General features: G+C 39.1%; 1 protein-coding gene across 1 annotated transcript; it reads right to left on the bottom strand.

Moving 5' to 3' along the window:
• Positions 1–2,182: 2,182 nt before the first annotated feature.
• Positions 2,183–4,172, bottom strand: LOC127138483 (UDP-glucuronate 4-epimerase 1). The gene has a single exon (XM_051064945.1). It carries the CDS (start codon positions 3,795–3,797, stop codon positions 2,502–2,504), a length of 1,296 nt encoding a protein of 431 aa, XP_050920902.1. The 5' UTR covers positions 3,798–4,172; the 3' UTR covers positions 2,183–2,501.
• Between the last annotated feature and the right edge of the window lie 23,427 nt (positions 4,173–27,599).

The raw sequence follows: 27,599 nt of genomic DNA on the forward strand, positions 1-27,599 counted from the left end.
TTTTCATATTTATTTATAATTTATCTTTTTCTCTCATTTGAAAAATATTTTCTATTTCACTTCTAATTGCATTAGTGCTACTAAGTGAAGTTTTACTTGTGAGGAAGATACTTTTGTAAGTGGTCGTATTGGTCGTTTATATTCTTAAGGGTGTGATACATTTGATAGATAGAGTTTGGTTCTTGAGATCAAAATTTATGAAATCTTTGTTATTGGTTTATTAAGCTTTGCCAGAAAAACTTTGTTTTGGTTATTGAGATCAGCCATAAATCTCTAAACGACTCGATAGCGTAGTCAGGATAAAAGTTATCATTTGACTGGGGATAAGTTTGTATTAAAGGTTTGTGGGTATAACCTTCAAAAGCTCAAATTTTATAGTGAAACTCTCAAGAAGACCTCTTGGGGACAAGACTATGTCAACGTTCGGCCAAATCTGTATAAATCTCTTGTGCAATCTTTCTAACATTATCCTTTTACTTTTCTGCAATTTAGTTTCATTATTTAACTTTTCGCTACAATTACTCACATAAAAATATTAATACGGTCTTAAACGAGAAAAGGTTAAAATTTATCATGAATTTTGAATACCACAATTCATCTCCCTCCTTTGTACTTGAAGTCACTTGTCCAACACTAAGATGATCAGTCAGAGTAATAAGCATATATCACTTAATCATATGACAAAATAAATCATAACATAACATGACATCATACAATAGAGTTACTCTTTATTAAACTTCCCTTAGCTCAACATAAAGAAAGTTAGCTCATAGTGAGCAGAAGAAATACGCCAATTTAAGTCTTCAAGCCTAACATTTCTAAGCGCAAAGAAAAGAAAGTTGAAACCTAAAAGTGTCAATCCTACTCCTTATGGTCTTCAACCAGCAAGAAGAAAGTTGTGGCACACCAGATTTAGTGTTAGCCTTCAGGAATGACAAGGTGAGAGATGCATCAAGAGCTGGTTCAACTTCCTTTCCTTTTGGTGAAATATTTTCTCTTAGTGATTTCTCAATTTTTGAACCCTTTTTCAAATCCCAATATGGCTCTTTTATAGACTCCTTCAATATTAGGGTTAACCTTGGACTTTAGAACATGGGCCTTTTGATAATTGCTTGATGTGGCCCAAAGAATAAGGTATATTTCATTTCTTATACAATAGTACATGTACTAGGTTAGTACACAACTACCTTCAGGAGACAACACGTCTCATAGTCGACTTGTTGTGCAGGGTGGCACCCCAGTTCAACTTTTCAGAATTTATCATTTGACGTTTCATCCTTATCCATTTAACTCCTCCAAATCAACATATTTTTTCTCAAATCTTATCACGTCAGCATTATCATTAATGTTGAGAACTCTTACCATCAACAAAACTTGTCATCAAAACTAATTCTAACACTTGATTTTTTCTCAAATCTTTATCACGTCAGCATTATCACTAATGTTGAGAACTCTTACCAACAACAAAACTTGTCATCAGAACTAATTCTGCACAAACACAAAATTAGGAGTGACAAAACAAATCTGACACGCCTAATATTGTCCGTACTTTTTGAACATAAACAACATAGACTATTCATTTTCACCGAAAACAAACAAGATGCTAATAGGGTGGCATAAATCACTACCAGAAAGGCTATCGGGTCCATTAAAACAAATTCACACCTACTCTATATTGAATTCTAGTGTTTCTTTTACGTGTGAAACATTTATGAAAACGTGTCACAATCAAACACTTTATGATAATATAACAATAAAAATCAATCCATTCCATTTTTATGACAAAATTAATTATATACTGATAATTTAGAAATTGTTGTCAACCAAAAGATTCATTTCAATAAAAAAAACATTTTAGTATTAGTACCAGTGTCGGCAAGCTGTACTTTACAGCTGGAGAAATCTATCCAATCCCACAAAATCCAACGGCTATTAGTACTATCTGTCCTGCACCTCCACTACTCTGATGTGGATCCCATCACTAACAATTTAACCCCCACTTATCACTATCATCTTAGCTGGCTCCACCTTTCAATTCCCTCACTCAAAATCCACCATTCATTACTCCCTTTAGTTTATCAACTAATCAACCTTTAAATCATTCATAATCAATACACACACCATCCGAAAATTACACTTCAACCAAGATTTTAATGAATCAAATATTTAAACACCATTAAAGGAGACAAAATTAACTTCAACTTTCTTTACATATGAGGGAAAAAAAATGTAAAATAATAAATTAACATAAACAAAAAAAAGAAAAGAAATAATCTAAGGAAAACAGCTGTATTATGATTTCGCTGTAACCTCATATGAAGTAAAGAATAAAGAATTGGATTCTTTCTTCTTTCTTTCTTCTTTCCTTTGTTTTTTCCTTTCTCTCCCTTTTCTTCTTCACCGGGATTCTTTCTATTCTTCTTTTCTTCTTCCCGTATAGTATTTTTACATCCACCTTAATTAAAAATTCTAACCGACTAAAAAGATTTAAAAAAAACAAATTAATTTACAGGTTTGCCATATCCGTAATATGAAAGATACCATTTCACGAATTTCTTCAACCCGGTTTGTAAATCGGTTGTGGGTTTATATCCGAGTTCTCTTCGCGCCGAACTAATATTCGCATGTGTAAACGGAACGTCGCCGTTTCCAGGCATATCCAAAATATTCCTCTTCGCCTTCACCTTCAAATGCCGTTCTAAAATACTCACCAACGTCGGAACAGTCACCGGAGAAGTATTTCCAAGGTTGAAAATCCGGTAAGGTGCGGGTCCTCGTTTCTTACCACCGGATCCAGTGCTCTTCCCTGAAGTATCCAACGATCCGATACAACCTTTCACGATATCATCAATGTATGTGAAATCACGAGCTAGATCGACGTGATTCTTGCCGCGGTAAACCGTTATAGGCTTTCCCTGGAGAATGTTCCGGGTGAACGAGAAATAAGCCATGTCAGGTCTTCCCCAAGGACCGTAAACGGTGAAGAACCGTAATCCGGTGATGGAGAGACCGTAGATGTGATTGTAGGTGTGAGTAATTTCCTCGCCGGCCTTTTTCGTCGCCGCGTATAGGCTCGCCGGTTGATCGGTCCGATCTGATTCGGAGAACGGAGATTTCTCGTTTAAACCGTAAACCGAGCTTGACGAAGCCCAAACAACAGACGGCTGAGGGTTAGCCGTTTTACAAGCTTCGAGAAGCGTGACGAGTCCGGCTATATTGCTGTGGACATAAGAGTGAGGATTCTCCATTGCGTAACGAACACCAGCTTGAGCCGCGAGATGCATAACATGAGTGAAAGCCACAACATCGAATAGCTTGGCTAATAGCTTAGCGTCGTTTATATCACCTTCCACGATGAAAACGCCGTGGCTTGTTAAAAGAGCTTTACGAGCTTTTTTAAGTGAAGGATCGTAATAGTCGTTGAAGTTATCCAGTCCAATGACGCCGTCTCCTCTTCTTTTTAAAGCGAGCGAGACGTGGGACCCAACGAAACCTGCTGCGCCGGTGACGAGAACCGACATGCCACCTTGCCGGTGGATTTGAGCGGAGGTTCGAACTTGTTTCTCCCACTGGATTCCGCCCCAAGAGGCGGAAATATAGCGGCTACCGGAATCGACGAAGCTTTGGAAACTTAGATAAGATGCAGTTAGAGCGATGAGAAAAAGGGCCCACAAGAACATAGTGCTGGTGGAAGCGAAACAACGGTAGACTTGCCGGTTCATCATGCCGTGATTTCTCTCGATCTTGAACTTTCCTGGTGTTGATGGGAAGAGTTCATCCTCCAACGATGACGGCATTTTCTTCTTTCCCAGATGAATGGTATTCAATTTCAATAGATATTATCTTGATTTGTTTGAATGATTTTCAGGGAGAAAATGAAAATGATATATGAAAATTGAAAAACAGATGCAGGTAAAGGATATTGAAAATGGAGATTTGAAAATTTCCTGCACCTGGTTTTTGAGAAATGGAGAAGGTTGTTATATATAGTGGTGATTCCCTTGGAAGCGACAAGTATACGCGTGAACGCGTTAAAGAATGGACAGAGTGGAGGAGAGAGAAAATAAGGAAAACAGGGATTTAGCGGAGTTTCTCTCTCTATGGACTTTCCTTAGATAGAGAATCTGCATATGACTCATTAGTCTGAATCCAATTTTTTTTAATTGTATATATATTTTTATTACCTCATTAGTGTGTAATAAATGTCACGGTAAAATTGGGCTATGATTCATTCATTTCATGTGTCGTGTAGCAGTGTACAGTAATAGTATAATAATTGGAGAAAAATAACAGTCAAAATTAAGCAACTATTGTTAGGCCACGTTTGTCACTTACTTATTTTACTATTTTATTATTATTAGAATTTGGAAACGAAATGGATACATTTCAACAAGTATTGAGAGGTGTGAGACGGTAGTATTAGATTTAGATAGACTGTGGTAGGAAGAGAACAGGAAGATGAGGTAACATTATAACTATTGGCTGTTTGTGGATAGAAAGAAAGCAAACCGTGTGCTATTCTCACTTCATCACTGGCTGACAGTAATACTACCACTATATTAAAATAAGTATTGTTATCATGTGATACTATGTTTTAATATATTTATTATTTTTATAATAAGTTTAAAGTAGAAAATATTAAATTCAAATAATATTAATTGAATGATACATTTGAAAAAAAAATGAATTGTATCAAAAATGGAAAGAAGTTCGTTATTATATGACTTTATATTAAATTAAAAATATATCAATTGTTTTAAAATGGATAGTAAAACTTGTTAATTATTTTTTATCTTTTTTATTGAATTAAAATTGACCAGACTCTTTAAAATGATAATAAAATATGTTGGTTATTTATGATTTTTTTATTAAATTAACAAAATAATTATTTAAAAACTTTAGGTCACTTATTTTAAAACAACAACAATTAAATTTTTTTCTATTTGACGGGGTTGACTACAGGTCAATTTTTGTTATGATTATTTTTATCTAAATCATTAATTTTGAGATTTTTTTCAATAATTTTATTTATAATCTTTATGGTTCATTTTTTTAAAAATGTTTGTTTTCTCTCCATCTGATCTATTCTCATTATATAATCTACATATCTTTACTCTACATGTTCAAACCATCTAAATCTATTTTCTATCATCTTCTCTACTATAAACGATATCCCTATACTCTTTCTAATATTTTTATTTATAATTTTTCCTGTCTTTTTGTTAGTCTTTTTTGTTCTAATTTATAAAATATCATTAATATTTTTAAAGAAAAACTATATATACATCTCAAATATTATTTAGCCGCGAAAAACTATATATACATCTCAAATATTATTTAGCCGCCCCAGGTATGAAATTGGAGTTTCTAAATTTGGTCAATATATCCATTTCTTGTCGAGATGATCATGTAGGAACCTCAGATTGGCACACTTAGACCAATCCCAGATGACGGACAACCGAATTGTGATATGGCTGGTGTGTAGTCCGAGATTCTCAGAGTCGAGTTATGAGTCACTAGGTCCGAGGGGTGAAGGTTCGGTACTTGAGAGATAATCGAGTTGCTACTTATAAAAAAATAAGAGGTCGGGTCATAGAGCTCTTAGATGCACGCTCCTAGTCGATATGTACAAATTAGTATAATAATTATTAGGGTATATACTCCAGATCCAGATATGCATAGGAGATTTACTCGGACAGGAGGCATCCATATCGGGTTCTAGAAGGGATAGCCAAAGGCCAGTCATCGGTTATAAAGTTAAGAGATTATCCGTTAGAGCATTCTTCAATGAATTATGAGTGTTATGACATCCATTTAAGAGACGGATGTAATTGTTGGGGTCCTAGGAGAAAGGGAGAATAAAAGTATAAATAAGAAGGTCCTGGAGACCAAACAAGGTTTATTAGAGACCTTGGACCACTAACAATGGTGGTCATGAACCTCTTACCCATTATAGACACTCCAACCAGACATTGACGACCTTATCTGGATAGCATCAAGGAGGTTAACCAGTTTTAATATTTTTAGCAAGAACATTTGACGCCCACTGTGGGGCTCTGGTAAAATTAACATGGGCCACACTATTCTCAAAAAATCAATTTATATTATTGACTGTAGGAGACGATAATGGTACTGTAATAGATCCTTTTCATCTTAACAAATTACTTTGTACATTTTATATTATGTATGTAATATTGATGTTTGTAAATGTTGTGTGTCCATATGTCTTATGTTCTCGGTGCTAATTGATGGATTTGATGAATATCGGCGCCGCCACGAGAACCAACGGGGACGTTATACAAACCAAACGAAACATCTCCAGAAAGGACTTCATTCATGTCTCCATATTCAGATCACTCCTATGAGGGATAATCGAGGTTTTCCATCTGATTTCGGAGTCACCATAGAAGCAACACTCGCGAGTAGATGTATTAAGAGATCGACTTACCGACATGGTAGGTCTACGATCCAAATCGGATGGGTCGATATACAGACGCGTCGGCTCAATTTACCAGAAGAAACAAACTGAGGTGTTTGCGTTCCTTGAAACATTTATCTTATTATCATGTGTTGGTTTTGATTGTTATAAAACATTAGTATTATCATATGCGTTCTATTTTCTCATGTAATATAACCAAACTAATTGTGATTAATTGTTATAAGGTGTCTAAACAAATATTTGTTTAAAGTCGTTACTTTTTCGTAAGCATATTGATACAATTAAGATAATTGGTCTTAATCAGGTTTTGGTTATGGCAATTTCTGAGAAGGAAACAATGAATGGGTTGCGGTGTTGGATTCGAATGACACTGTGTCAGTGAATTCCATAAATAATACTTAGTGGTTAGTTGAAGTGAAATCATGGAGATAAGTTGTTGGATGAATGTAGTCGATCCGTAATGCATTGAAAATTGATCTAGTCGGCCGAAACATCGCGGAGCAAGGTGTATGAGTGATAAAGCTCGGGTTAGAGAGGAGTCATTGTGAAGAGCTCTCATTCGGTGACCATACTAGTAAAGAACACAAAGTATTCAACAGAATTCCTGAGCAAAAATTGGAACAATTCCTCAAAGCTTAAGGAGAAACAGAGCCCAACTTCTGGAAATTAAGTCACACGGACATCAAAATGATGCCCGAACCAGTCGATCACATAGTCAACACCGTCATTCAGAGATAAATCATTCTTACATATTTTGTTAATTGATCGAATTTTGCTATTTATGGATTCTGTTGATATGGTTATCATTATATAATGAGTCATGTTTAAGTGATGAATCAATTATTCTATCTCACAACATATGTGTCACAGAGGGAAAATTTTTGAGATTAAGTTATTATTAACTTAATTCAAAAAAGCAAGAGTCGTCGCCGAACTTTATTGTTTCAAAAAGAAAGGGGGGAAAGGTCGAACAAAACCCACAAAAGGTAAATCAAAAGAGGAATCTGGATACGGGGGTTGGTTATGCAAGGGGAAGGTATTAAAACTCCTCGCATCTATGGTACTCCATAGGGACCACTTGTAAATTTGTGTTTGTGAAAAAGATGGATTGTTTATTAATTAATTTTAATTTGAAAATACATTTTGTCGTATTCGAGTGGAAAACTCAGCTTACTACCCACAAGTATGAGGAAATGAGCATTTGCATCATCTTGATATGGAGAACCTTTACTTGGACTTCCTCACAAGCGCGTCTCAACATTCAAGTGGAAAATGTCAAACATTTCTCAATATATTGTAGAAGTATAATGGTTTGCATCACTACAAGAATAGACTAACATACAATCTTTTCAAAAAAAAAGCTCTTAAAGGAAAGTGCACAAATGCACAAAAAGAAGTTTGATGAAGTTTTTCTTTTTTTAGAAGTTTGAAAAGAGTTTAAGTATACTTAATTATTTTACCATTTATTGAGAAAAAAAATTTCTGGATCACTTGACAAAGTCAAGGTTTATTAAGAAAAGGTGTGAAGTTTGAAAACAAGAGGTTTTTGAAATAGGGAGAAGTTTTAAAAACTGAAGAAGTAAGGGGGAGATAAAGAGACTATCCTAAAGTATAAAGTAAATGACATGAAATAAAATGTCTCATTGTAAGGTAGCCTAAGAGAAAGCCTTTGTGTGTGCAAGTGTACTAATCACAATATGGAGTAAACATTTGAAATTGGTCAAAACAAGCATTCCTTTCTCTTTGGATTGAGACATAAGATAAAAGCACATAAGCATGTGAATATTAAAAGATCCAGATGAACAGAAAAGCCACAGAGCCATTGAGAAACATCCAAAACTTGAATTGGAGATCAAAAGGGTCAAAAGGGATCACAGGGTCTTAGATAACACTCCAAGCAAGGGGATGCACTAAGTCCTAAGGTCCAAAGTCCAAAATACTCCTCAAGCAATGGATAGTAACATAAAGTCTATAAGTTCATGATGTGCCTAAGAGGGGGTGGATTAGGCCCAATTAAAAAATTTGGTTTTAGAGACAAGTTTGTTCTTATTTTTCTAGTTTGGTAATGAGTTTAGAAAGTGATAGAGTGCGAAAAAATAAAGAACACAAGGATGTATCCTAGTTCTGAAGGTAGAGAAGAACAAGAAAGGGGGGGGGGGGGTTGAATTATTTTCACAGACAATAATTTTTTTTGGAATTTCTACACACACACAAACTAAAGATAAATAACACAAAAGTTATACTGGTTCACTTGAAATTCAAAGCTACTCCAATCCACCCTACCAAGCTGATTTCTCCTTCAAAAAGGATTTAATCCAATTATCTTGAAAGATTACAACAACGTCTAAGAGTACAATGATCTTTTAGCCCTCTCAAGTCTATAGACTTCACAAGTCACTTGAGGAACTTTACAACAACTGTTATAGAAATACAAGAAGGTGTTTAGTGCTTCTAGGTAAACAATATTAACACAGTAAGAACAATTGAATCTCATACTAAGTGCAGCAACTCGTGAGATAATGTAAACAAGAATTAGTGAATGATTGAAATTTTGATGAACAAAATTCTTGTAGGATAGCTTTGTGTTTTGGTATGATGATGGTTGGACCTTTTATAGTGCTTGGAGATGATATCATTGAATGTAGCATTGCTGCTGATATCTTATCAATAATGAGACTTAATGACATTAAAAATGTTGTCATTTCCATAGCAGTTTAGGAGAGTATTCAATTTTCTCCATATAGAGATGTAGCACCTCAAATTTGCCCCCCTCATTCATGCATTCATTTTAGGTCATTTAACATTTCATATTGCATTTCATCATGTCAATCAGAATTAAATCCAAGAGTTTGTCTTCTAAGAAGTTTGGATATCATCCAAGTCACTTTGTGGGTTCTATCTGAAGGACCAATCCACACAAGGGAGATTGTGCATCAACTAGAGGTTTTCTTTAAAGGATCAAGCTTAATGGGCTCAGTACAGTTCAAAATTCAACGGTGAAGTCAAAAGTCAATTGTTGGTCAATCGAGGGTCAAATGGCTAGGGAATGACTTGAGTTACTTCCAACATGTTCAAATGGGGTCTATTCATCATTCAAACGTTCATCTTGAAGGGACAAAGGTATGTTCCTGAGCTGTCATGCTCGCTAGGCGAGCAGAATGGTTCACCTAGCGAGTCCCAAGAAAAGCCACCAAAATCACCTGCGCTCAGAAGAACTCCCTGAACTGTCGTGCTCGCTAGGCGAGAAAATTCTTCGCTAGGCGAAGCCCACGCGTTTTGAAAATAAAAAATATAACAGAAAAGATCATGGGCTTGAATTGCCTTCATTCTGAGCCCACCAAGCCACGAAAATCAGAGTATAAATTCTAAATTTCATTGAAACAAAACCCCAGAGAGAGAGAGAGAAACTAACTAATCTGCAGCAGCCTCCATACACTTTGACTCTCACAATTTTCACTCTGACTCACGCATTTCTCACTTCCATCTCACATAAACCCTAGCATTGCTTTGCAAACCCAACCGTGCAATTCAATTTCAATCGATCTCCCCAATCAGTTTTTCCCTATTTCCACTACTTTATGCTTTCAATTTGAAATTTCTGAATGTATGAGGCATTATGGGTGAATTTGGAAGAGTGGGTATCGTTAGGTTTTGCATGTGGGTTTAGATGTGCATGAATGTGGAGAACAATACCTTGAATGTTTAATCACTTCGTTTCTGAGATGGATACCATAGGGTTTGGGGTTTCTGAAATCGGACTGTTATCAAGGAAGAACCCAGAACCCGCAGGCATTCGCTAGCGCCTCGCTAAGTGAACCTGTAGCGAAGCTTCACTAAGCCTTCGCTAAGCGAAGCAGTAGCGATTGCGACAGTAGCTTTTTTTTCTGTTTGCTCTCCAATCTATTTCATGCTTTGTTATGACATGCTTTCTATTGCGTCCGGGCACCTGTTTTAGTATGTATGTCATGTCTTGATGTGCGGATCCTTGCCTCCTGACTTTGAGTTTTGATACCCTTTTGATGCATTTGTTTGACAAGAGGTTTAGGCCTCCTACCCTTGGTTGCTTTTTGTGAGCTTTTTGTAGCATGGTTCATGTTGTTGCTATGATTCTTTTGTTTGGTGTAACTCTTGATTGCATCCATCTTGTTATTCTAACGTGTTTGTTGAGTTTTTGTGAGGGCTCACATGACTCTTGAAGAGATAGCTTGCTTGGTATTCCACTTTATTTGTGGGATACCATTTGGAGATTTATTCTGATTGCTTTGTTGACTTGTTTTCTTTGATGGTGCTAGCCTAAGAGATCTCCGGGTTTCTTATTTCTTTAGTTGTTGTTACTTCGGATCTTTATCCGTGTGGTAGATCTCTTGATCCCTTTTACATCTTTCCCGCATTTTACCGCTTTCTTAGTTGGAAGACCTCGATAGGAGGCAATGTTTTCGTATGTTTACTTTTGTGCCCAAAGACCTCCAAGAAGAGGCACCAGTGCTAAAGACCTCCATGAAGAGGCAATTGACGGATAAAAGGGATTAGTAGTCAATCCCCCGTTATTCAGTGTGTCGTTCTTTATGCTCGCACTACGTGTCGATGCTTCAGAACAAAAGCCTAAGATCTTTCGTCCGGTCAGTCAGTGGAGAGGGTTCCATCTTTCAGAATCCCCACGCTTTGTCATGAGCTCACCCTGTCCAAGGTTAAGAGCTATGAGGTCTTACCCTCATTACCCTTTTGATCTGATCACCCTGACGTTCAATGTCAGTGGTTAAGAGCCCATTTGATTACCTTTCCATGGCTTGTTTGTCGAGGTTGATATGACCCCTCTTGACTAAAGCCCTACCCATGTATGATTGAACCCCCCTTACTGGTGTGTTTATTTTATGCTATATGTTTTTGTATGGTGTGATCGTCTCACCCATAAGACTGCTAGGCTTCGTATAGTCTCTCGTCTGCATGTCAATTAAGGTAGCACGGTTCCTTCGTCTAGGACTTCCTTTTTGCATGAGCATTCCTAAAACGCAAACAAACTCATTGATTTTTCTTCTCCTAAGAATACGTTGAATCCTTCTACTACAGGTGAGTAAGTCTCCCAAGGTCGAGCATCCGGTAGATTGCGTAGTAACGTCGTTCATCTAAAAAACACAAAACAAACGAAAATAGGTTAGTCGAGCTACGGTGCTCTGATTCTCAATCCTTCTTGAGATACGTATGCAGCAGGGTAGGACCTGTGCAAGCAATGACTCTTTCTTTTCCCTAATTTGATTTTATCTCTTTCGCATCGTATATAGGACTTTTTATACACACACTTTAGACATAAATAGCAAGCGTGGATCCTGTGGAGTACCACAGACGTGAAGGGGTGCGATAACCTTCCCTTCACGTAACCGGCCCCCTTACTCAGTTTTCTTTGGTTCGAGACTTTATTTTATCCGTTCCCTATTGGTTATGCAGTACTACCTTTCCCTCCTCTTGGGATAAAAGTACATAGCTGGCGACTCTACTCTTTTTCCGCCACTCTCATCGCGTTTGTACTTGGATTTGGGAAATCCGGGGAGCGACAGCTGGCGACTCTGCTGGGGACTTATTTTCCCTAGTGGGCCTTTCCTAGCGTTTGTTTGTTTATCGTCTATTGTGTGTTATTTATTTATTGCCTTGCATACTTATCTTCTTGCATTGCATCCTATGTGCGCTTTACTATTTCATGCATATTGTGCTGGCTGTGCATCTGTTTCGCTGTTGGGTGGGAGTCACAAGAGGTAAAAGGCCCAATACACAGGCTATGAGTGGACTTTAGGACACCTAGGAATAGAGTGATTCATGGGAAGCGGGTGGTATGGCACCACTTAGCGGAACATGGTATCACGAGCAGTTCAGATTCTGATGGGGTATTATCGTTGCATACGCCTGGTGTGCATATGATGATATTCTTGAAAGGATTGTTTATCCTGCGTTTCTCTTGACCTTACCCTGGCCTAGATTACACCCGTGAGTGGGGCGGGAATGAATCATTTACAGGTACTGATGGTGACTTGTTTTGTTGGTGACCATGTCCTGTTGGTGACTTTTGTTTGGTTCTTGTTGGTGACCGTTGGTTCTGAAGTATGGGTTCTAAGTTGATGACTGTGTTATATGGTTCCCGGTTCTGAATTCATGTTGAAGTTCTGATCCTGCGCCTTGTGATACACAACCGACCATCCATTATTTCATCATTTTGCATCATAGCATGTTCATTTTCAAAAAAAAATAATGCATAAAAAACAAAAACAAAAGTTAACCCGCATATGCATATCATTTTTCGGGTTCATTCATGATAAAACATAGCATATGCATCATACACATATCATTCGTGCATCATTACAGGTGTTCTTGGAGAGGATTTCTCATTCTGGTTCCCGTATCAGGCAGGATTGCTGAGTATCGTCCTCACCGTTACGCAACAAGGAAGAATCGACAGAAGACCATGGATCAATTTCAAGCAGATCTAGCAGAGATAAGGACCAACATGACCCAATTCATGAGCATGATGCAAGGGGTAGTGCAAGGGCAAAAGGATCTCCGAGCCTTGGTCTAGAGACAAGAAACTGTGATTTCCCCTGTCGGTCAGAATCCGCCAGAAGGGACCCCTGTCGATGACGCTGCTATTACCAACCCTGTCAACAATTATGCTATTGGTGACGATTTGCGTGGTATTAGAATCAATGGACAACCCATCATTACAGAGGCTGCTAACGCTCAAGCGGCACGTGCTCCAGTTCACCATCCTTCTCATTTGGTTGACAAGCAAGAAGATATGTTCACTATTCCCAGCGATGATGATGAATTTGGAAAGGCGGAAGAGAGAGATAGAAAGGTTGACGCCCTTGCTGAAAAGATTCGCGCCATGGAGTGCCAGAATTCTTTGGGTTTTGATGTTACTAATATGGGTTTAGTTGATGGTTTGAGGATCCCGTACAAGTTTAAAGCGCCATCTTTCGACAAGTACAATGGCACTTCTTGTCCCTGAACTCATGTGCAAGCTTACTACCGGAAGATATCCGCTTATACTGATGATGAAAAAATGTGGATGTACTTTTTCCAAGACAGCTTGTCTGGAGCCTCTTTGGATTGGTACATGGACTTGAGAAAAGAATCTGTCAGAAGCTGGAGAGAGTTAGGTGAAGCTTTTCTAAGGCAGTACAAGTATAACATGGACATGGCTCCGAGCAGAACCCAGTTGCAGAGTTTGTTTCAAAAGACTGGTGAGAGTTTCAAGGAGTACGCCTAGAGGTGGCGTGAACTAGCTGCGAGAGTACAACCTCCGATGTTGGAGAGAGAATTGACTGATATGTTCATTGGAACCCTGCAAGGTGTATTCATGGATCGTATGGGAAGTTGCTCGTTTAGTAGTTTTTCGGATGTTGTGATTTGCAGAGAAAGAATTGAAAGTCTTATCAAAGCGGGAAAAATCCAAAACCCTGGTTCTTCAAGTTCTTCAAGTACTAAGAAACCATTTTCAGGGGCACCCAGAAGGAGAGATGGTGAGACAAATGCTATACATAATCAGAGAAATGGAAACAGAGGACAACAATACCGTCAAGTTGCTGTTGTGACTATTCCAGCAACCCAACCTCAACAACAACAAAGAGGATAACCACAACAACAACAGAAACGCCAATTCCAACCAAGACAAAGAATGCCAGATCGTCATTTTGTTCTGTTGCCAATGACTTATGCTGAATTACTCCCTGAACTGCTCAGGTTAAAGTTTGTGGAACTTCGCACTATGGCTCCATTAACAAGGATTCCCGCTAGTTATGATGCTAATGTCCGTTGTGATTTTCATTCTGGTGCGCCAGGGCACCACATCGAGAATTGTCGGGCTTTTCACCATAAAGTTCAAGATTTGATTGATGCCAAGACGATTAACTTTGCTCCTACTCCGAATGTGATGAATAATCCTATGCCTCAGCATGGAGGGCCCAGAGTAAATAGTGTGGAAGATGGGGAAAATTTGAACTTGGTAGTCAATGTTAATGATGTTCAGACTTCGTTGTTTGTAGTGAAGGAACGTCTGCTTAGAGGGGAAGTATTCCCAGGATGTGACGAGAATTGTTCAGATTGTGGTAATCATGAAAATGGCTGTGTGAAATTGAGAGAAGATATCCAGGAATTGATGAATGAAGGTTGTTTACAGTTTGATCGAGTAGTGAAAGACCGTGAAGAGGTTTCGACCGTTACCATTTACTTTACACCGTCAGAAGGTCATGCACGTGCTCCAAGAACTATTAGTGCGCCTGTGACTATTGGTACTCCTGTGACCGTAGCTGCGCCCGTGACCATATCTGCTCCGGTGACTGTTGGTGTTCCCGTGATTGTTAATGCTCCAGTAACTATTAGTACCCCTACCATTATTGCTGCTTCTAGTGGAAGACTTGTTGAGAATAGTAGAGCAATTCCGTGGCAATATGACAATGCTTCTTGCAGAAATAGAAGACCAGAGAACCAAACCAAATCAGTAAATCGTACTCCAGTGACGATTGGTTCGTCAAATAAGACTCCGGTAACAGTTGGTTCGGCTGTAGGTAATGTGGGAGGACCCGGAGGATTTACGAGAAGTGGTCGTTTGTTTGCACCACAAGTTCCAAAGGATAACAATGCTGAGGCTCTCGCTAGAACAAAAGGAAAACAAGTTGTAGTTGAAGACGAACCAGTACGAAAGGAAGTGCCCGAGAATTCTTTTGAGAAGGACGTGGAGGAATTTATGAGAATTATCAAGAAGAGTGATTACAAGATCGTGGATCAGTTGAACCAGACACCGTCAAAGATCTCTATTCTCTCTCTGTTAATGTGTTCTGAGGCACATCGTAGCGCCCTATTGAAAGTGTTGAATATGGCTTACGTGCCTCAAGAGATTTCTGTTAACCAGCTTGAAGGTGTTATCGCAAATGTTAACACAAGACATGGTTTGGGATTCACGGATCTAGACTTGACACCTGAGGGTTGCAATCACAATAGAGCTCTGCATATCACGATGGAATGTAAAGGTGCCGTTTTGTCGCATGTTTTGGTTGATACCGGTTCTTCTTTGAATGTGCTGCCCAAAAAGGCTCTGAGTAAGCTTGACGTCGAAGGGGTTGTTCTCACACCTAGTGATCTTGTTGTCCGTGCTTTTGATGGATCCAAGCAATCAGTCTTTGGTGAAGTCACGTTGCCTGTGAAGATCGGCCCGGAAGTGTTTAATATTGTCTTCTATGTGATGGATATTCAACCAGCATATAGTTGTCTGTTGGGGCGTCCCTGGATACATGGAGTCGGAGCAGTTTCTTCGACTCTCCACCAAAAGCTAAAATATGTGTGGGATGGTCAAGTTGTGACCGTGTGTGGTGAAGAGGACATCTTTGTGAGCCATTTATCCTCCTTCAAATATGTGGAGATGGATGGCAAAATTCATGAAACTCTATGTCAAGCTTTTGAGACTATCAGTATTGAGAAGGTGGCTTTTGTTGAACAGAAGAAACCAGGTACCTCAATTGCGTCCTATAAACAAGCTCTGGAGGTCATTCATTCAGGTAACGCGGAAGGCTAGGGCAAGGTGATTGATGTGCCCGTAAAAGAAGACATGTTTGACATTGGTTATCAGTCTTTTCAATCATCAGAGCAAGGTGTCCAGAATCAGAAAGGGCCGTGTACTTTCACTAGTGCTGGATTGATGAATCACGGGGACGTCTTTGCAACAGACAATGAAGATGGTGACAATGATTATGATATGGATAATGGGGTGCGCCCGTGTGCTCCAGGGGAGAAGATCAACAACTAGACTGCTGAAGAAATAGTCCAAGTTACTCTTCAGACAGAGTAATTTTCTTTTGTTTTTCATTTTGCATGAAAGCCCTACGCTCTGCCCAGAGCGTAGTGGTTCATTGTAGGGCCACATCATGTTTTGAATTTTCAATGATTATCATCAATAAAGGACGTTTTGCAATCAAATTTGTGTTCACCGTCTTTCTGTTTTTATTACTTTCATTTTCAAAACAATAAAAATGGCAATGTTTTTTCTGTGACTTCCTTGAACTCTTTTCTAAAATAAAGCATGAAACATCATTCGTGCAAAATTGATCTTGCGGATTCCATTAAAAACAGTTCTGTCATGGCTCAGTATGACTTCGATAATCCCATTTACCAAGCCGAAGAGGAGAGTGAAGAAGATTGTGAACTCCCTAGAGAATTGGCCAGACTATTGAAACAGGAGGAAAGGGTCATTCAACCTCATCAGGAAGAGTTAGAAGTCATTAACCTTGGTACTGAGGATGCAAAGAAAGAGATCAAGATAGGGGTTGCTTTAGAGGAAAAGGTCAAGAGAGGGCTGATTGAAATGCTGCAAGAATATGTGGATATATTCGCATGGTCGTATCAAGATATGCCTGGTTTGGATACAGATATTATGGTGCACAAGCTACCTCTCAGAGAAGATTGTCATTCGGTAAAACAGAAGCTTCGCAGAACTAGTCCTGATATGGCTGTCAAGATTAAAGAGGAGGATCGGAAACAGTTGGATGCAGGTTTTCTAGCAGTTACCAATTATCCCCCTTGGGTGGCTAACATCGTACTCGTTCTGAAGAAGGATGGTAAAGTCAGAATGTGTGTCGATTACCGAGATTTAAACAGAGTCAGTCCGAAAGATGACTTCCCATTACCTCACATTGATGTATTGGTCGATAACACTGCTCAGTCCTCGGTTTTCTCTTTCATGGATGGATTTTCTGGCTATAATCAGATCAAGATGGCGCCAGAAGACATGGAGAAGACGACATTCATTACACCTTGGGGCACGTTCTGTTATAAGGTAATGTTATTTGGGTTGAAGAACGCCGGTGCTACCTACCAAAGAGCTATGACGACTCTCTTTCATGACATGATGCACCAAGAAATTGAAGTGTACGTGGATGATATGATTGCAAAGTCTCAAACAGAAGAGGAGCACTTGGTAAACTTGCAAAAGTTGTTTGAAAGATTGAGAAAGTTCAAACTGAGGCTGAATCCAAACAAGTGTACATTTGGAGTGAGATCGGGAAAGCTGTTAGGTTTCGTTGTCAGTGAGAAAGGGATTGAGGTTGATCCAGCGAAAGTAAAAGCTATTCAAGAAATGCCTGAACCAAGAACGGAAAAGCAGGTTCGTGGTTTTTTAGGGAGGCTGAACTACATTGCACGGTTCATATCTCATCTAACAGCTACGTGCGAACCAATATTTAAATTGCTAAGAAAAGATCAAGCAATCAGGTGGAACGATGATTGTTAAAAAGCTTTTGATAAGATAAAATAATATTTGCAGAAACCTCCAATTCTTATACCTCCAGTTCCTGGGAGGCCTCTGATAATGTACCTTTCAGTAACAGAGAATTCGATGGGGTGTATATTGGGACAGCATGACGAGTCTGGTCGAAAAGAGCATGCAATATACTACCTTAGCAAAAAGTTTACCGACTGTGAAACAAGATATTCGCTGCTCGAGAAAACTTGATGCGCTTTGGCATGGGCTGCTCGCTGACTAAGATATGTTGAACCATACTACCTTGTTGATTTCTAAGATGGACCCAGTAAAGTATATCTTTGAAAAGCCGGCTCTTACCGGGCGAATGGCTCGTTGGCAGATGATTTTGACAGAGTATGATATCCAGTACACGTTGCAAAAGGCCATCAAGGGTAGTATTTTGTTTGATTACCTTGCCGAACAACCAATTGATGACTATCAGCCGATGATGTTTGAATTCCCCGATGAAGATATCATGTACTTAAAGATGAAAGATTGTGAAGAGCCTCTTGTCGAGGAAGGACCGGATCCCGATGACAAGTGGACACTAATGTTTGATAGGGCGGTAAATGTGAATGGAAATGGTGTTGGGGCAGTACTCATTAATCCTAAAGGTGCACACTTACCTTTTTCTGCCAGATTGACTTTTGAAGTAACCAACAACGAAGCTGAGTACGAGGCTTGTATCATGGGGATTGAGGAAGCCATCGATCTAAGGATCAAAACTATGGACATTTATGGAGATTCTGCTCTAGTGATTGACCAAGTCAATGGAGACTGGAATACTCATCAGCCGCATTTGATTCCTTATAGAGATTACACCAGAAGGATCCTGACTTTCTTCAAGACAGTAAAGTTGTATCATGTACCCCAAGATGAAAATCAAATGGTTGATGCCTTAGCCACGTTGTCTTCCATGATTAAAGTTCATTGGCAGAATCATGTGCCACACGTTACTGTGAATCGACTCGAGAGGCCTACGTATGTGTTTGCAGCCGAGTCTGTTATTGATGAGAATCCGTGGTTTTATGATATTAAGAACTTCCTCAAAAGCCAATAGTATCCTGAAGGAGCGTCAAAGAATGACAAGAAGACACTGAGAAGGCTAGCTGGAAGCTTTTACTTGAACAAGGATGATGTGTTGTACAAGAGGAACTTTGACATGGTTCTGCTCAGATGCGTGGTGAGACACGAAGCAGACATGTTAATGCAAGAAGTACACGAGGGATCTTTCGGTACCCATGCTGGAGGTCATGCAATGGCCAAGAAGTTGTTAAGAGCCGACTATTACTGGATAACCATGGAATCTGATTGTTTCAAATACGCTCGGAAGTGCCACAAATGTCAGATCTATGCAGATAAAGTGCATGTACCACCAAACCCTCTGAATATTATGAATTCTCCTTGGCCATTCGCGATGTGGGGCATCAATATGATTGGAAATATTGAACCTACTACTTCTAATGAACATCGCTTCATCCTAGTCGCGATTGATTACTTTACCAAGTGGGTGGAAGCAGCTTCCTATGCCAATGTTACCAGACAAGTGGTTGTTCGATTCATTAAGAAAGAAATTATATGTCGTTATGGGGTTCCTGAGAGAATCATCACTGATAATGGTTCGAATCTCAATAACAAGATGATGAAAGAGCTTTGCAAAGACTTTAAGATCGAACACCACAATTCTTCTCCTTACAGACCAAAGATGAATGGTGCTGTAGAGGCGGCAAACAAGAACATTAAGAAGATTGTGCAAAAGATGGTTGTGACGTACAAGGATTGGCATGAGATGTTACCTTTCGCTTTGCATGGGTATCGTACCTCAGTGCGTACGTCAACCGGGGCAACTTCGTTTTCACTTGTGTATGGCATGGAGGCAGTCTTACCAGTAGAAGTTGAAATCCCTTCTTTGAGGGTGATGAGGGATGTAAAACTTGACGAGGTTGAGTGGGTTCAAGCCAGGTTTGATGAGTTAAATTTAATTGAGGAAAAGCGATTAGCAGCGGTGTGCCATGGACAGCTATATCAGAGAAGGATGAAGAAGGCCTTTGATCAGAAAGTGCGTCCTCGAAGCTATCAGATAGGTGACTTAGTTTTGAAGAGGATCCTTCCTCCCGGTATAGATAACAGGGGCAAGTGGACTCCGAATTATGAAGGTCCATATGTTGTTAAAAAGGTCTTTTCTGGTGGAGCCTTGATGCTTACAACTATGGATGGTGAAGATTTTCCGTCTCCTGTGAATTCAGATGTAGTCAAAAAATACTTCGCATAAACTGACCCGCTGGACAAAAAAAAAAGAGTCCAGGCAAAAAAGGGCATCCCGGCGAACCAAGAGAAAAAGAAAAGAAAAAGGTTCGGGCAAAAGTTAGGGATAAAGAATAAAAAATAATATGTACACCCGGTAAGTCGAAAACCTGCAAAGGCGGCTTAGGCAAAAATGGGTATCCCGGTGGATTGAAAACCTGAAAAGGCGGTCCAGGCAAAATAGGGATTAAAGCGAAAACTATAGTCTGAGTTATCTGTACTTCATCGCGTTTCAGTGTCTACCATCTTGAAGGATATGATTGGTCCAATCACTCTTCTCAGAAAGCAAAGAATTTGGGGAAATTGAAGATCTATGAGTCATAACAGAATTGGAAAATAGTGGAATGTCGTGTTCACATTGCCAATAGGACAGTTTATTTTCTCTTTTGGCGCAATTACCTCTTCCTATGAATTGCTTCCTGATGTATTTGCCTTTCTAGGCCTTTTTCAATCAATAAAAGTCGTTATTCAGTCAAATTGCTCTCTTGTTTTTTTTTATTCTACTGTTTTATTTGCAAAAAACGTCCGAATTTTTTATAATTTTGAATGTTGAGCACACTTGAGTATATTTTGTCCATACGATCCCCTGGGGCATGTATGTCTTGCCGTTTTGCAGGTTACTATCTTTGATTAATGGCTAAAGCAGATGAGCCAAAGTTTGTTCGAAGGAAGACCCTTTTGTTTCAACGCTGTCCAGTCGTGTAAGAAGTTGGGTCGTCTAAGTCGAGTTCAGAATTTGTTTCCTCAGCATGGTCGAGAGGTTGGTGTTTTCCCAACAGGTTACTCCCTAGTTGAGTTGGTTTCTCTACCATTCCGAGAATGTCAGATCAATAAGTATCCTCAGCAGAATTGTTGTATGTCCCCACAGAGTTGGAAGATCGAATCAGAAATTGTGTGCTCAGTAAAGTGATCATTTGCTTTCCCAGCAGGAGTGTTCCTCCCTTTGCATCTTGCATGTAGTAATCATCATTTGCATTCGCATTCTCAAATCGCGTAGCATTTCCATTCAGTATGGAGCATTACGCCATAGAAAACTCAAACATATACATACATGTATTAAACCAGATTGGATCATATCTCCGGAAGAGACGGATCATTTTTCAACATCAGTGTAGCACAGTTGCAGTAGTTGCTCTTGCCAACATTTAGAATCGATAATCCCAGTGAGATTTATTTTCTCACCAATCCGTGAAAGGAAAGCTTGATTCCCTTTCGAGTTAGTCACCAGTAAGTGTCTGCCTTATTTTGACATATGTAAATGCCATCCTTGCGATACCGATAAGTGTCGTGTTGATCCCCGTAAATGTTTGTGCTTTTCTTTGATGTCGGTGAACATCATCTTTCGATGTCGGTAAACGTCGAATTCCAATCGTTGGCCATCAGTAAATGGCATGCCTCTCATGGTGTCTACAAAAATCATTCTGTCAACACCCATGTGTGTCCCTTCCTTGTTCGGTGTCGGTAAACATCATTGATTCGATGTCGGTAAACATCAACCGCTTGTTAACCATCGGTAAATGGTTTTGTCGTTTAAGATTCCCCAGCAGATTCGCTATCCGTAAATATTGAGTATTTCGTTAGCCATCGGTAAATGGTTTCGTTTCATAAATGTTTCCTTCTTTGGTGTCGGTAAACATCACTGTTCGATGTCGGTAAACATCGAGTTCCTTCCCAGTCATCGGTAAATGTCGGGTCGTGTAGCGCCTTCCTTGATATCGGTAAATATCAAATTTGTTTTGACCCAGTCATCGGTAAATGTCTGGTCTTGTTTCACTTTTAAACATCATTGTTCGATGTCGGTAAACATCGAGTTCCTTCCCAGTCATCGGTAAATGTCTGGTCTTGTTTCACTTGTAAACATCTTTTTCCTCCCCATTGAAGCCGCCATCGGTAAATGGCCTCGCCTTCTTTGATATCGGTAAATATCAAATTTGTTTTGAAGCCGCCATCGGTAAATGGTCTCGCTTTCTTTGATATCGGTAAATATCAAATCTGTTTTGAAGCCGCCATCGGTAAATGGCCTCGCTTTCTTTGATATCGGTAAATATCATATTTGTTTTGAAGCCGCCATCGGTAAATGGCCTCGCTTTCTTTGATTCATCACCTACAGAGTGCAAATTCTCCGGTTCTTTTGGTATTCAATCCCTATTTACCTTGAAAGTCTGATAGCCGCTGCTTTCATCCGTTCAGGTCCCTAGTTGATTGAATAGGGGCAGCTGTAGCACCTCAAATTTGCCCCCCTCATTCATGCATTCATTTTAGGTCATTTAACATTTCATATTGCATTTCATCATGTCAATCAGAATTAAATCCAAGAGTTTGTCTTCCAAGAAGTTTGGATATCATCCATGTCACTTTGTTGGTTCTATCTGAAGGACCAATCCACACAAGGGAGATTGTGCATCAACTAGAGGTTTTCTTTAAAGGATCAAGCTTAATGGGCTCAGTACAGTTCAAAATTCAACGGTGAAGTCAAAAGTCAACTGTTGGTCAATCGAGGGTCAAATGGCTAGGGAATGACTTGAGTTACTTCCAACATGTTCAAATGGGGTCTATTCATCATTCAAACGTTCATCTTGAAGGGACAAAGGTATGTTCCTGAGCTGTCATGCTCGCTAGGCGAGCAGAATGGTTCGCCTAGCGAGTCGTAAGAAAAGCCACCAGAATCACCTGCGCTCAGAAGAACTCCCTGAACTGTCGTGCTCTCTAGGCGAGCAAATTCTTCGCTGGGCGAAGCCCACGCGTTTTGATAATAAAAAATATAACAGAAAAGATCATGGGCTTGAATTGCCTTCATTCTGAGCCCACCAAGCCACGAAAATCAGAGTATAAATTCTAAATTTCATTGAAACAAAACCCCAGAGAGAGAGAGAAACTAACTAATCTGCAGCAGCCTCCATACACTCTGACTCTCACACTTTTCACTCTGACTCACACACTTCTCACTTCCATCTCACATAAACCCTAGCATTTCTTTGCAAACCCAACCGTGCAATTCAATTTCAATCGATCTCCCCAATCAGGTTTACCCTATTTCCACTACTTTATGCTTTCAATTTGAAATTTCTGAATGTATGAGGCATTATGGGTGAATTTGGAAGAGTGGGTATCGTTAGGTTTTGCATGTGGGTTTAGATGTGCATGAATGTGGAGAACAATACCTTAAATTTTTAATCACTTAGTTTCTGAGATGGATACCATAGGGTTTGGGGTTTCTGAAATCGGATTGTTATCAAGGAAGAACCCAGAACCTGCAGGCATTCGCTAGCACCTCGCTAAGCGAACCTGTAGCGAAGCTTCGCTAAGCCTTCGCTAAGCGAAGCAGTAGCAATCGCGACAGTAGCTGTTTTTTCTGTTTGCTCTCCAATCTGTTTCATGCTTTGTTATGACATGCTTTCTATTGCGTCCGGGCACCTGTTTTAGTATGTATGTCATGTCTTGATGTGCGGATCCTTGCCCCCTGACTTTGAGTTTTGATACCCTTTTGATGCATTTGTTTGACAAGAGGTTTAGGCCTTCTGCCCTTGGTTGCTTTTTGTGAGCTTTTTGTAGCATGGTTCATGTTGTTGCCATGATTCTTTTGTTTGGTGTAACTCTTGATTGCATCCCATCTTGTTATTCTAACGTGTTTGTTGAGTTTTTGTGAGGGCTCACATGACTCTTGAAGAGATAGCTTGCTTGGTATTCCATTTTATTTGTGGGATACCATTTGGAGATTTATTCTGATTGCTTTGCTGACTTGTTTTCTTTTATGGTGCTAGCCTAAGAGATCTCCGGGTTTCTTATTTCTTTAGTTGCTGTTACTTCGGATCTTTATCCGTGTGGTAGATCTCTTGATCCCTTTTACATCTTTCCCGCATTTTACCGCTTTCTTAGCTGGAAGACCTCGATAGGAGGCAATGTTTTCGTGGGTTTACTTTTGTGCCCAAAGACCTCCAAGAAGAGGCACCAGTGCTAAAGACCTCCATGAAGAGGCAATTGACGGATAAAAGGGATTAGTAGTCAATCCCCCGTTATTCAGTGTGTCGTTCTTTATGCTCGCACTACGTGTCGATGCTTCAGAACAAAAGCCTAAGATCTTTCGTTCGGTCAGTCAGTGGAGAGCGTTCCATCTTTCAGAATCCCCACGCTTTGTCATGAGCTCACCCTATCCAGGGTTAAGAGCTATGAGGTCTTATCCTCATTACCCTTTTGATCTGCTCACCCTGACGTTCAATGCCAGTGGTTAAGAGCCCGTTTGATTACCTTTCCATGGCTTGTTTGTCGAGGTTGATATGATCCCTCTAGACTAAAGCCCCACCCATGTATGATTGAACCCCCCTTGTTGGTGTGTTTATTTTATGCTATATGTTTTTGTGTGGTGTGATCGTCTCACCCATAGGACTGCTAGGCTTCGTATAGTCTCTCGTCTGCATGTCAATTAAGGTAGCACGGTTCCTTCGTCTAGGACTTCCTTTTTGCATGAGCATTCCTAAAACGCAAACAAACTCATTGATTTTTCTTCTCCTAAGAATACGTTGAATCCTTCTACTACAGGTGAGTAAGTCTCCCAAGGTCGAGCATCCGGTAGATTGCGTAGTAACGTCGTTCATCTAAAAAACACAAAACAAACAAAAATAGGTTAGCCGAGCTACGGTGCTCTGATTCTCAATCCTTCTTGAGATACGTATGCAGCAGGGTAGGGCCTGTGCGAGCAATGACTCTTTCTTTTCCCTACTTTGATTTTCTCTCTTTCGCATCGCATATAGGACTTTTTATACACACAACTTAGACATAAATAGCAAGCGTGGATCCTGCGGAGTACCACAGACGTGAAGGGGTGCGATAACCTTCCCTTCACGTAACCGGCCCCCTTATTCAGTTTTCTTTGGTTCGATACTTTGTTTTATTCGTTTTATATTGGTTATGCAGTACTACCTTTCCCTCCTTTTGGGATAAAAGTACATAGCTGGCGACTCTACTCTTTTTCCGCCACTCTCATCGCGTTTGTACTTGGATTCGGGAAATCCGGGGAGCGACAAGATATTTTTACCATTTTTGGAATACTTTGTTGTTAAGTCTTGATCTAATCTGTTGGGCGTGAATCAGAGTGCGCGGAATTCAGATACTCCTCTTAGATCTTGTATTCTTCAGATAGTTGCCTGATGTGTGTTGAAAAGTATATCTTCGGCAAATATTTTTATATCGTATCCACAGAGATTGGTTGTTATTACCACCGTTCTATAATCCAAATTGTTATAAGTTTGAAAAGTAACAAAGTTGTTTTGTTTGGAAAATTATCTTGTGAGTAAATATCACTAAAAACAGTAAAATGGTTTTAATCAAATGTAAAAGCTTGACAAGATTGGAGTTCACTATTCTAAATGCTTATGATTCCTTATGATAACTATATAGATTTAAGATTATTGATGATGTTCAAGTATCCTCTCAAAGTCATTTATGTCTAAATGATATCGTGATAATCACTATATTGATCCTTAGACGATCTCTCCACCTAACTATCAATATAGCAATCTTTAATGTTTAATACCAAAGAAGAGTAATGAATAAACCTATCTCTACAACTTATTCATTACTTGAAAATCTGTTTTATGTCAAGACTCAAATAATCTCTTTCAACAACTACTCAAATCTGGTTTTCAACTTAGGGCAAAAACAGTATTCAATACATCAACAATCTTTATCATATATAAAAGTCAAATGGAATACATAAACAAATGAGAATAGCTACTACCTCCAATCTTGACAAAATGGAGTTTAGCTCCTCATCATCATTGTTACAAAGCAGAATGTTAATGGAAGAAAAACTCTCTTTTTCTCCCTTACCAAATAGCTCAATGTATCAATCTATGAATAATAATAATGAATAATCTGAATAATGTGTTTTTCTCTCCTAAAAGAGTTGACATTTCCTTAATTGATCATTTCCATCAAAAGCAGAAAAACTATTCCAAGACAGACACCAAAATGGCAAGACAGATGGTCATGAAGGACAACACTTTTGGCCCAAAATCAGCTTGCTGGATTCGCAACCTTCGCGGTGCGAAGGAGGTTCGCGGCGCGAACTGAAGCTTATCTAGCTTCCTTGCTTTGCAAGCTTCATCCAAAATCTTCCAATTTGTGATGTTGCTTTCCAAAAGCTCTTTCATCTAAAAATTCTACAAAACTAACAAATATGTGAAATAACTATTCAAAACAAAATAAATTAAATCTAATTGCATTTATACCAATTAATAAGAATAAAAGTGTGTAATTACATCAAAGTTTGGTAAAAGGGACCAATAAAATGATATAAAAAGTAGTACTAATTGGTCCCTAACAATGTGTTTTCTTTAGAAGTTCTTGATTGATCTCTAATTTGGCATTCTTCATATGTAATGATCATTAGAGAATTCAGGTGTGGGATCCTTTAGATGCAGAATATCAGAGTCTTCAGATGTCAGAGCGAATACTTTCAGTTGTTTTGGACTTGTGTGATGTTAGATGTTATTTCATCAGATTCATTTATCGTTAGAGCCTTGCACACTTAGAGAATTTTATTAGCGTACCAAAATGTTTCATCCTTTGTTATCATCAAAACTTAGAGATAAGTTGCAGAACCAAAATCTTGTTCTAACAATCTATCCCTTTTTGATGATGACAAAACTTTAGACTGTTGATGAAGCAATGATACTTCATAACAATTAAAGGAAGGTAATTTCAGAGTAAGATATACTATGACTCCCCCTGAGATAAGCAATCTCCCCCTGAATCTGATACTTCAGAAGGTTTAGAGTTTCTTATCGGAGCCTATTACGTTACTTAGCTTGTTTCTCAGATGTTTTACTCAGATACTTCCTGCAAGAACTTAGACTGCGCAATATATTTAGATGTTTTAGAATGTAAGCAGTGCATTATGAGGTTGAGATATTAATTTCATCAGAAGGCTATTTAATTATTTCTCCCCCTTTTTGTCAGACTCAAAAAGACATAACCAAGAACCATATAGAGCAAGACAAAAAAAACTTCGTTAGATAAAGAAAACAGATACAGAGAAGGAAAAACAGAGAAGCTAAAACACTTACAAGAACAAAATCAAAAAGTAGAAATCCTAAGGTGCCTAAGGATTTGGATGGGGAGGCATCCTCTGAAGCAGTTGAGTCAGGGGATTCTAAATACTGGAGTTGACAGAGTCCTTGTTGATCCAATCTGGCTCTTACAATATGTTGTTCTTTCTGGAGTTCCTCTAGAGTCTTCAAGACCAGTGGAGCAAGATCAGAGTTGGAAGATTCCCCTTGAGTCAGAGCAACTTCTTTTTCCTTAGCAACTTCTTCTGCAGCAATGTGTGCTGCTTCTTCAGCATCAACCTTGGCTTTGGCTTCGGGTTCAGCAGCAGCAGCCTCAACGATAGCTTTTGCTTCGGCTTCCTTTCTTATCTGCTCTTCAGCTTCCTGGCATGTTTTCTCTTCAGCTTCTCTGGCCAAACGAGCCTCTAGCCTCTCCCTAGCTTCTCTGATATAGTCATTTTTGACTTGCTCAAAGAGTCCTTTCAGCTTGAAGACCTCACATGCCATCCATATGAGAAATCCATTCCAGTGA

This window comes from Lathyrus oleraceus, chromosome 4 (genome assembly GCF_024323335.1).
Source record: "Lathyrus oleraceus cultivar Zhongwan6 chromosome 4, CAAS_Psat_ZW6_1.0, whole genome shotgun sequence".
Lineage (NCBI taxonomy): Eukaryota > Viridiplantae > Streptophyta > Magnoliopsida > Fabales > Fabaceae > Lathyrus > Lathyrus oleraceus.